General features: G+C 48.3%; 1 protein-coding gene across 2 annotated transcripts in view; it reads left to right on the forward strand.

Annotated features, from left to right (window-relative positions):
• Nucleotides 1-10,543, forward strand: part of PPP1R7 (protein phosphatase 1 regulatory subunit 7) — a 38,627-nt gene extending 28,084 nt beyond the window's left edge. For both annotated transcript variants that reach the window (XM_073020228.1, XM_007966967.3), the window contains exon 11: nt 10,169-10,543. In XM_073020228.1, coding sequence (XP_072876329.1) covers nt 10,169-10,345 — 177 coding nt within the window. In that variant the 3' untranslated portion in view covers nt 10,346-10,543. The remainder of the gene's footprint in view (nt 1-10,168) is intronic.
• Nucleotides 10,544-12,001: the final 1,458 nt, after the last annotated feature.

Raw genomic sequence — 12,001 nt, forward strand, 5'->3', positions numbered from 1 at the left:
TTGCTCTGTCACCCAGGCTAGAGTGCAAAGGCACCATCTTAGCTCACTGCAACCCCCGCCTCCCAGGTTCAAGCGATTCTCCTGCCTCAGCCTCCTAAGTAGTTTGGATTACAGGTGCCTGACACTACCACTCCTGGCTAATTTTTGTATTTTTAGTAGAGAGGGGGTTTCACCATGTTGGCCAGGCTGGTCTCAAACTCCTGGCCTCAAATGATCCACCTGACTCGGCTTCCCAGAGTGTTAGGATTACAGGCGTGAGCCACCGTGCCTGACCATATCTCATTAATTTTTAAAATATACTAAAACAACGAGATATACAGTGTTATCTGTCAGGTTGTCAAAGACTCTTATAGAATGCAGTTGCAACCAGCCTGTGATGGCAGCAGGCACTCTCATGACTGCTGAGATAGCTGTGTTTTGTACAAGTTTTCTGTAGGGTGTTTAGAGCCTTAAAAATACCACATGCAGCCGGGCACGGTGGCTCACATTTGTAATCCCAGCACTTTGGGAGGCCGAGGCAGGTGGATCACCTAAGGTCAGGAGTTCGAGACTGGCCTGACCAATATGGTGAAACCCCATCTCTACTAAAAATACAAAAATTAGCCAGGCGTGGTGGCATGCACCTGTAGTCCCAGCTACTCGAGAAGCTGAGACAGGAGAATTGCTTGAACCCAGGAGGTGGAGGTTGCAGTGAGCCGAGATCGCACCACTGCACTCCAGTGTGGGCGACAGAGTGAGACTCCATCTCAAAAAAAGAAAATAAGGCTGGGCACAGTGGCTCATGCCTGTAATCCCAGCACTTTGGGAGGCCGAGGTGGGCGGATCACAAGGTCGGGAGATCGAGACCATCCTAGCCAACATGGTGAAACCCTGTCTCTACTAAAATACAAAAATTTAGCTGGGTGTGGTGGCACACGCCTGTAGTCACCGCTACTTGGGAGGCTGAGGCAGGGGAATCACTTGAACCAGGGAGGCAGAGGTTGCAGTGAGCTGAGATCGTGCCACTGCACTCCAGCCTGGCAACAGAGCTAGACTCCATCTTAAAAAAAAAAAAAAAAAAAAAAAGGCCGGGCACGGTAGGTCAGAAGATCGAGACCCTCCTGGCTAACATGGTGAGACCCCATCTCTACTAAAAATACAAAAAAAAAAAATTAACCGGGCAGGGTGGTGGGATCCTGTAGTCGCAGCTACTGGGGAGGCTGAGGCAGGAGAATGGTGTGAACCTGGGAGGTGGAGCTTGCAGTGAGCCAAGATAGCGCCACTGCACTCCAGCCTGGGTGACAGAGCGAGACTCCATCTCAAAAAAAAAAAAAAAAAAAAAAGATATCATGGAGAGCTTCCTAACCAAGATTTAAAAATCAGAAGTGGCCGGGTGTGGTGGCTCACGCCTGTAATCCCATCACTTTGGGAGGCCAAGGTGGGTGGATCACAAGGTCAGGAGATCGAGACCATCCTGGCTAACACCATGAAACCCCATCTCTACTAAAGATACAAAAAATTAGCCGGGTGTGGCGGTGGGCACCTGTAGTCCCAGCTGCTGGGGAGGCTGAGGCAGGAGAATGGTGTGAACCTGGGAGGTGGAGCTTGCGATGGGCCGAGCTCATGCCACTGCACTCCAGCCTGGGCAACAGAGTGAGACTCCATATCAAAAAAATAAAAAATAAAAATCAGAAGTGAAAAAAGAAAGATGTATCTAATTTTATTAAAAAGTGCATATATTTTGCATGATGAAAGAGTCCATTGGTCACCTGAAAGGTTAAGGTTATTTTCTACGACATACAAAAAGCTCTTTAAAGTGAAAGAAAGCAATTTAATAGAAAAATCAGTGGAGGATAGCAATAGACAGTTCACCAACGTGGCGCATCTTGCCCCTGCCATATGGGACTTGTTTCAAGCTGACATTCAGGGCCTGGAGGGTGGACTGAGACAAGCGCTGCCCTGCGCGGGCCCCCACCCTCTTCCCAGTAACCCAGGGGAAAGGCAGCATCACAGTGACCAAAGGCAGTAGCCGGGGGAGGAGAAATATTTGGCAGGAAAGTTTCCACCCTCACGGTGTCTGATGCTGGCATGGAGCCCGTCTGCCCACTTCCCTGCTGGCACAGGGGCATCCCCAGGACCCTCTCAGATGCTCTGTTGGCAGATGCTGCCCGCTCATTTAAGCCAAGTGATGCCATTGGGATTACGTCGCAGGCCTGCTCTGTGCCACAGCTGTGCTTCCTCGGCCCTCTTGAGAGAATGCTTTCCTGTAGGCAGTGCCTTGCACAAGCAGCCTGTGCCAGCTTGGCACCCTGACCCAAGGCTGTCTGGGTGTGAGCTGCAACGAGTGGGGGGCACAGGCAGGGGCTGCTCAGGAAGAGGCTGTGTGCCTCCCTCCCAGCATGTGTGCCTGGCCTGGGCCCTCTTTCTCCACCCCTCAGTCTAGTGATGGCCATTTCATTAGGTTTCAGTTGCATTCCTTTAATTACAGATGAGTCTAACCCTGGTGCCTCTGTTTTCAACCACTTTCTCCTTTCGTTTACTCTTGATACTTTCTGCTAGCTTTAGTCCAGTGCATTTGCCCTTTTATTATTAACTTCAGGAGATTCTATCGACGAATGATACTAAACCTTAGTATGTCATTGTGTTGCAAATACTTTACTTTGTTCACTCTGTCGCCCAGGCTGGAGTGCAGTGGCGTGATCTCGGCTCACTGCAAGCTCTACCTCCCGGGTTCACGCCTTTCTCCTGCCTCAGCCTCCCAAGTAGCTGGGACTACAGGCGCCCGCCTCCATGCCTGGCTAATATTTTTGTATTTTTAGTAGAGACGGGGTTTCACTGTGTTAGCCAGGATGATCTCGATCTCCTGACCTCGTGATCCGCCCACCTTGGCCTCCCAAAGTGTTGGGATTACAGGCGTGAGCCCCTGCGCCTTGCCATCTTCAGCTTTCTTTATGGTACTTAGGTCATCATAACTATTGCATTGGCAGATAGATGTCTTCCCTCACTGTCCTGTGTTTGGTGTTAGTTTAGAGAGGGTTATAAATCCAAAGCCTATAAAAATATTTACCTGATTGACTCCTAAAATTGTATGTTTTATATTTTATGTCTTTTCTGCAACTTAGGGAATAACTCAATTGTGATATAGGCATATGATGACTTTTTTTTTTTTTTTTTTTTTTTGAGATGGAGTCTTACTGTTGCCCAGGCTGGAGTGCAGTGGCGCGATCTCAGGTCACTGCAACTTCCGCCTCCCGGGTTCAAGCAATTCTCCTACCTCAGCCTCCTGAGTAGCTGGGACTACAGGTGCCTGCCACCACACCCGGCTAATTTTTGCATTTTTAGTAGAGACGGGATTTCACCATATTGGTCAGACTGGTCTCAAACTCCTGACCTTGTGATTGACCCGCCTCAGTCTCCCAAAGTGCTGGGATTACAGGCGTGAGCCACTGCACCCAGCTTATGATGACATATTATGCCACCATAAATGAAATCTTAAAAGCAATCATGATTGTAAAGGATATTTAATTACAGGAAAATGTTCATGATATAGAATTAGTGAAAAAGAAAAATGCCAAATATTTTTGGTGAGATCTAGTTATTCTTAAATTCAATGCACGTAGACACCAGAGAAAAGACTTGAAGGAGGCCGGGCACAGTGGCTCACACCTGTAATCCCAGCACTTTGTGAGGCTGAGGCGGGCGGATCACAAGGTCAGGAGATCAAGACCATCTTAACACAGTGAAACCCCATCTCTACTAAAAATACAGAAGTATTAGCCGGGCGTGGTGGTGGGTGCCTATAGTCCCAGCTACTCGGGAGGCTGAGGCAGAAGATGGTGTGAACCCAGGAGGCGGAGCTTGCAGTGAGCCAAGATCTTGCCACTGCACTCCAGCCTGGGTGACAGAGCGAGACTCCGTCTCAAAAAAATAAAATAAAAAAAGAAAAGACACTGGAAGGAAATGTGCCAAAACGAGAAGCCCTTGTGGGTAGTTGGTTTCTTTTTTCTTTTATACTCTATAGTTCTTCTGAATTTTCTGTAATGAGCATGTATTTCTTTTTTTTTTTTTTTTTTTGAGATGGAGTCTCACTCTGTTGCCAGGCTGGAATGTAGTGGCGTGATCTCGGCTCACTGTAACCTCCGCCTCCCGGGTTCAAGCAATTCTCTTGCCTCAGCCTCCCGAGTAGCTAGGACTACAGGCACGCACCACCATGCCCAACTAACTTTTGTATTTAAGAGGCAGGGTTTCACCATCTTGGCCAGGCTGGTCTTGATATCTTGACCTTGTGATCCACCCGCCCCGGCCTCCCAAAGTGCTGGGATTATAGGCGTGAGCCATTGTGCCTGGCATATTTCTTTTATAATTGAAAAAAAAGTTTTAAAAATCTGTTCTAAAAGAACTTACATGCAGTATCAACTCTCTTGATATATCTGTTCGCAAAAAAAAATTAGAAGAAAATGTAACAAAATATTACACATAGTTTTCTTTGTGTGGTGAGATTGTGCATGATTTTTAGTTTATTCTCTATACTTTTATAGATTTCTCAATTTTTGTCTGTGAGGACTTTTCTCAGGAGGAACAACGGAAAAGACAGATGTGTTTTGCATTTGTTTTCAAATGAAAGCTGAATTGAGACCGTAAAGGGCTGTGCAGGATGTTGAGTCCTGTAGCTGACCAGAGCCCGTAAAGGGCCAGCTGAACCAGGGCCCTCCAGAGCTGTCACTACAGGGCGTGCAGACTTGGATGGAGGCAGTGGCAGCAGAGACAGAAAGAAGGGAATGAGCTCAAGAGAAAGTCAAGGGAGAGCGAGCAGATCACCTAAGGGAGAGGCAGGCTCACTGAGTTTCCAGAGGAAAGACAGAGGCAGTGAAGCCCAGCATGGTCGGCCAGGGCTGATTCCACAGGAAGAAGGCAGCAGCTGGGCTGGGAGCTGTCTCCATGGCTTCCTCTTCACCATGCATTACTACTGCTCACAAAAGCCAGAATGGACAAATTCCCAGTCCATAGTATACTGCCTGCCATCGATTCAATAGATTAATTATATACAGATAATGATGGATAAACATATTAATAAAAACATATATGTATTTCCTTATTTTTGCAGAGAAGCACTAGAAACATAAACCAGTATAACGAGTTACCTTTGGGGCATGAAGACATGGTGAGGTGGACAGGATAGGGAAAGAATGAGACTTCTCTGAATATACCTTTTTATAGAATTTTGGCTTTTGAGCCAGGTAAATGCTTTACACATTAAAATTTTTTGACTTAAAATTGAAAATTAACTGATACATAAGAACCTAACAGTATTTCAGATGGGTGCTGTGATCACAAAGAAAAGAATTCTTTCAAGTAACTTTGCAAACAGTTCTCTGAGTCGATGGCCTTTGTGAGAGAGTCTAAGGAGAGAAATACTCTGAGGAAACCTTGAACTTCACTCAATAGTTGTATTAGCAGTAATGTTGCTTTTGTCATTTTGAAACTATTTTAAATATGTTACTGGATAAATACATAATGTGAGTAGAATCCTACCTAACATTCGGTGTATGAGAAAATAGACACATGCATAAAATCAGCTAAGAAACAAGCTACTGTCAACTTTGGATTTGGAGGCACTTTTGCTATGAGGGAGTGACAGCTGGCAGCCTCACCATCCCCACAGACGGCTCTCGATGTGGCCATGCCTGTGTCTGGCAGCGTCACCATCCCCACGGATGGCTGTCGATGGGCCGTGCCTGTGTCTGGCAGTCTCACCGTCCCCACGGATGGCTCTCGATGGGCCGTGCCTGTGTCACACATCTCCTTTGTTAAACTGTCATGGAAATTTTCAGAAAGTAAGTGATTTTTACATTCTACCGGTTGTTTATGAAATGTATCTTTTTTTTTTGAGACGGAGTCTCGCTCTGTTGCCCAGGCTGGAGTGCAGTGGTGCGATCTCGGCTCACTGCAAGCTCTGCCTCCCGGGTTCACGCCATTCTCCTGCCTCAGCCTCCCAAGCAGCTGGGACTACAGGCGCCCGCCACCACACCTGGCTAATTTTTTGTATTTTTAGTAGAGACGGGATTTCACTGTGTTAGCCAGGATGGTCTCGATATCCTGACCTTGTGATCCGCCCGCCTCGGCCTCCCAAAGTGCTGGGATTACATATGAAATGTATCTTAAGAATTCTACCCATCTTGGCCGGGCGCAATGGCTCAAGCCTGTAATCCCAGCACTTTGGGAGGCCGAGACGGGCGGATCACAAGGTCAGGAGATCGAGACCATCCTGGCTAACACGGTGAAACCCCGTCTCTACTAAAAAATACAAAAAAAAACTAGCCGGGCGAGGTGGCGGGCGCCTGTAGTCCCATCTACTCGGGAGGCTGAGGCAGGAGAATGGCGTAAACCTGGGAGGCGGAGCTTGCAGTGAGCTGAGATCCGGCCACTGCACTCCAGCCCGGGTGACAGAGCCAGACTCCGTCTCAAAAAAAAAAAAAAAAAAAAAGAATTCTACCCATCTTTTATTTAAAACGTTACTGAGTTTAGGGTAATTAATGTAAATTTCCCCTAATATGAGCCAAAAAGTAGTAAAGGTAAATACAGGTATCGTATGTATGTATATACAAAATACACACATACAAAACCCCATAAACACAAAATGCAAGTTTGGGTTCCAAAAACCAAGAGAGTCTGCCAGAAAAACGTCAACCAAGAAGGTGTTCCCTAGCAGAATCCCAGCCGTTGGTTCGGGCGAGGGATCAGCAGCTGCTAAGATAACTGGGAAGGACATTGAAGAAGGGATGTTTGCACACATGCCCAAGGATCATGCCACAGAGAACTGGCTATTTGCAAAGGACAAGCATGTTCCCGGAGTCATCTGGGGTCACCAGCTGATCTGCATGATAAAACTTAGATCCCTAATTGTGGGACCACCTGATGTGCCGTGTCCCCAGTGTGAGTCATCTCTGCAGTATACCTCCCAAAAATGCTTACTCTGATCTAACCAAGCATTCGTACCTAACTTCGAGTTTATGGGTAGTATAAGAGCTAGGAGGAACAAGCTAAATGACAATGAGGGATACTTTACAAGACACTTCTTCAAAAAGTCAATTTTAGTTTTTTAAAAAAAAAGTGTGAGAAGGACGTGGGAGGTGCTCAAGATTAGAAGAGACTGAAATGGTCCCTCTGGGGGAAAGGAATGTGCCCGCGCTCCCCAGCCAGGCTCCCTGACAGCCCCGGTGTACAGAACTTGACAAGAGAAACATAAGGCCATCTTTTTTCCATTATGACTGTAACATCTTTGCCCCATCCTGGGATTCAGGAGCCTCTGGAATGTCTATGGAGACAGAGTCTCATACAAGTGGATATTTTTAGTTCCGTTTTGGAAAAATGCAACGATAAGAATCTCTGAAAGTTACCAATATCAAACACATTATTTACAATGCACCATTAGTGATGAGTAAAATTCCCTGTGTTATGTTTACTAAGTCCTGGAGGAAACTTCTCTGAGATTGGCGGTGCTATTGAAAATTACAAAATCTGCAATTTATAAAGGTGGTCTGCCAATCTAGACTAATAATGACATTGGAAAGTGCTGTGACATGTGAGACAAGAAGCATCTGGTGTGTGACAAACACAAATACATTACATATCGAGAAAGAAGAGGAGGTGACACAGCTTGAAGACCTCCCACACCAGAGTTGAAAGCCTGAGTCAACCGCCAGAGATGTTTTGAATCATTTTTTAAATAGACTATGCTACAAGAAAATCTTATTTCTTCCACACAGTGTAATATTGCTACTTTTATTAAGTGAATGTCCTTTTTGTGTGTTTTAAGGTAAAAGTGGTTAAGGCAGTGGTGGTCAATCTCTGGGCTTCCCTGGGCCACATTGGAAAAAAGAAGAATTGTCTTGGGCCACACATAAAATACACTAACAGTCACTGATAAGCTAGAAAAAAAGAAAAACCACACACACACACACAAGCGAAAAAAATCACAAGAAAATCTCAAAATGTTTTTAAGCTTACACATTTGCATTGGGCCTCATTCAAAGTTGTCCTGGGCCATTTACGGCCCACAGGCCGTGGGTTGAACAAGCTTGGTTTAAGGCGTGCGTGTGCATCATTTTCATGACTCTCTGCTTTAAGGGGCTCTTTCTATTTGACCAGTTACTGACCAATCACAGGCCTGGCAGGTGGATGGCTTCCCCTGTAATTCTAATGTTGCAGGCTCTGCATTGGCCACACAACCAGCGGGGTGGTATGAGTGTAGTAACAATAGCATTTAAGAATGTGTCCTCACGTCACTTCCCGTGGAGGCACTAGTCGGGATGGCAGCAGGGCACCAGCCCTGGTGGTGCGGCTCTTCCCAGCAGGTTTCAGTCCCTCTTCAAGGGTTAAGCTCTATGATTTGGAAATCTTGGTTTCCCAAAGCTGGTACACACTAGACCCACAAGAGGTTCTGTGAAGATAGGGTTCCTCAGGCCAGGCGCAGTGGCTCACGCCTGTAATCCCAGCACTTTGGGAGGCTGAGGCAGGTGGATCACCTGAGGTCAGGAGTTCAAGACCAGGCTGCCAACATAGTGAAACCCCATCTATACAAAAATACAAAAATTAGCCAAGCATGATGGCGAGTGCCTGTAGTCCTAACTACCCGGGAGGCTGAGGTGGGAGAATCGCTTGAACCTGGGAGGCGGAAGTTGCAGTGAGCCGAGATTGCCCCATTGCACTCCAGCCTGGTGACAGAGCGAGACTCCATCTCAAAAAAAAAGAAAATAGGGTTCCTCAAACAGGCGAACCTGTGAGATGCACATTATATTCCTCTCTGGGAGGCCCCTAACACACGGTAAGTTACTAAAGAAAGCCTGGCTATGACAGTGGACCTGGTGCCAAACTAGTCATCCTGCCACAGACAGACAGAAAACTAGGAAACAACTCTATTCAGGCAGTGGACAGCGGGCAGCACGCGCCTGCAGGCTTTGAGGAGGGAGTTCCAGCGGAGCCCCGTGATCACCCCACTTCTTACCTGGGATGCTTCCCAAGCAGAACATGGTACTTCTGAGTGGAAGAAGCAGAGATCAGCATCTCTGGCAGCTAGAGTGTGCAAGACAGGGCCCTGGAGAGAAGGGGAGCTGTGCAGAGCAGGGGCCCCCCAGTCGGACCGCAGCTGGGGGCAGGGCAACGTGGGTCCCAGAGTAGAACACCCCTGCTTGCGTTCCATTCCACACGGACAGTTCTCATCCTAACTTCTCTGTAAAAGGAGTCGAAGTCTGTCACCCTATAATGAGTGCCCCTGGCTCTGCCTGTTGTAGGTTCACAACAAGTCCAGCTGCCTCTTCAGGAGTAGTGCCCTCCTCTTGCCACCGTGGTTTGCCTGGCAGGCCATGAGGCCGGGCAGCTCTGAAGAGGTGATTTCTACACACAGGGTGATTGAAAGTGAGGGTCAGACCAACAAGCCTTGAAGCTGAACTGGCTCCCCTTGTTCTGGAGATGGCGCCACTGCACTCCAGCCTGGGCGGCAGAGCAAGACTCTGTCTCAAAAAAAAAAAAGACATGCAAGAGAACTCTTCCTGCCAAAGGCAGGTCCCTCCAACTGGGCATGGCAGGGCCAAGATGGTAAAATGTAGCTTGCTCTGAGCCTGCAACTCAACCTCTGAATCCCACCTGCGCACGATTTGTGTCCCTGCACATGGTATTGGGTGAAAGCAGCAGCTGGGACTTCCTTGTGGAGAGAGCCATAGAGGTAATTTACAGACGAGTTGAGAGTTTTAAGTAGAGTGGCCTCTGTCTGCTGTGTCACAGTGACAGTGCCGAGTGCAGCCTTGGGAACGATGGCTGAGAACTGGTTTGTAGAAAGTGCAGCCCGCCTCGCTTTGACACTTGCCGATGGACGAGTGTAGCAGGCAGGGGGCCAGGACTGCTCTGTCTTTCCTCTGCTGACCTCAATGTGGGCTTGGCCCTGCCATAGTGACTGGCCCAGGGTTGGGTATGGACAGGTAACTTGCACTTGGGATGTAGCTGAAGGTGGCCAGGATGCACCAAGAGGCCATGGAAGGTCCCGTGAGGTGCCAGGGAAGACCCACACCTGCTCGCCATCTTCTGAATGGGAAGGAGGAGGGTGGCTAGTGGCCCCCCACCAGAGTTGAGGGCTGTGGGCTGTGAGGGCTGGGCTGTTTGGTTCTGAAGGCTTTTCTCCTATGTGTGTCCCCAGATGAACGACAATCTCCTTGAGAGCTGGAGCGACCTCGACGAGCTGAAGGGAGCCAGGAGCCTGGAGACGGTGTACCTGGAGCGGAACCCCCTGCAGAAGGACCCCCAGTACCGGCGAAAGGTCATGCTCGCCCTCCCCTCCGTGCGGCAGATTGACGCCACGTTCGTCAGGTTCTGAGTCCTCCTTGCTCCTCCTATGGTCCCTCTCCTCGGAAGAACTGCCCGGCCATGGTTTTTTAACCCACCTGTTGCTCCTGAGGTCGTCACTATATCAACAGTCAAAAACCCAATGGCAATAAAGGCACTGAGGATAGCTGACGCGCAATGCCACGCGCCATTTTCAGATGCCATTGCAATTAAACCTTGCCACACGGTCCTCCTGGGTGATTGTGGACAGTTATTGTAGCCACAGAGAGCACATAAGACACGTTGCGTTCATTCACTAGAAATTCCTTTCTGTTTCCTTCTCTCAGAAGGCGGTCACGGTCCCCACCTGGGTTGTGTGAAACAGGGCCTGAGAGTGCTTTACGGGTATTCACGTGCTGTCCGAGTGGCATTCAGGGGCTGGCCCAGCTGGCGCTAGTCCTGGTGTGCAGGGTTCAGGCAGTCCTGACCTGCAACAACTGAGGTTTTTTAGTCTTTTAAACCAGACAATGCTAATTTTTTTAAAATTAGGTAAGTTAAAAAAACATGGGTAAAAGCTAACTCAGCCCTGTGTGCTTGTGTTCCTTAGAGCTCTCCTTCAAAGAGTGCCGGGCAGGGCTGACTGCTTTCACGTGTGCCTGTCAGTTCTCGCCACAGCCCTTGCCTGTGAGTGAAGGCTCAGGTGTGGGGAGGGCGGCCCGTGTCCCGGCGGTGCTGTGCTGCGCCAGGATGCGAGCCCCACTGAGCCTCTCCAAAGATGGCCTCCAAGGATCTGAACCCTTGGCCACTTGTGTAGTGGCCTCCTGTTCTCACCCCATTGTTATTTTGGCTTTTTTAATATAAAATGTACATTGACAGACACCCGAGGTCTGGATTTAATGCTACCAGGGCATCGTCACCTCCCAGGGTCTCAGATTTCTCCTCTCACAGAATGAGGGCCACATCATGTGGTCGCCAAGGTCCCTTCTGCCTCCAGGACTCCAGACTCTAGAACCGTCTACTTGAGGAACCAGGACTCTAGAACCGTACTGTCCAGTGTGGTGGAGGCTGTAGTGAGCCACGATTGTACCCACTCCAGCCTGGGTGACAGACGGAGACCCTGTCTCAAAAAAAAAAAAAAAATTTTAAAAGGCCCCAAATTAATACCCAGCCATCTGTTCTTTAACAGACATTTTTACAAACATACAAAAAATGTGGAAGCAGTGAGAAAAGGTATGCTAAATCCAGCACAATCCTAATCAAAATGCCTTTTTTTTTTTTTTTTAAGGAGTCTCACTCTGTCACCCAGGCTGGAGTGCAATGGCGCAATCTCGGTTCACTGCAACCTCCACCTCCCGGGTTCAAGTGATTCTCCTGCCTCACCCTCCCTAGTAGCTGGGATTATAGGCACCCGCCACCACACCCGGTTGATTTTTGTATATTTAGTGGAGATGGGGTTTTGCCATGTTGGCCAGGCTGGTCCCAAACTCCTGACCTCAGGTGATCTGCCCTCGGCCTCCCAAAATGCTGGAATTACAGGGGTGAGCCACCGCGCCCAGCTGCCATTTGATTTTTTGAGACACATTAAATTCTAAAATTTACATTTTTTTCCTTTTTTTTTTTTTTTTCTGAGACACAGTCTTGCTCTGTCGCCAGGCTGGAGTGCAGTGGTGCAATCTATGCTCACTGCAAACTCCGCCTCCCGGGCTCA

Source organism: Chlorocebus sabaeus, chromosome 10, assembly GCF_047675955.1.
Source record: "Chlorocebus sabaeus isolate Y175 chromosome 10, mChlSab1.0.hap1, whole genome shotgun sequence".
Lineage (NCBI taxonomy): Eukaryota > Metazoa > Chordata > Mammalia > Primates > Cercopithecidae > Chlorocebus > Chlorocebus sabaeus.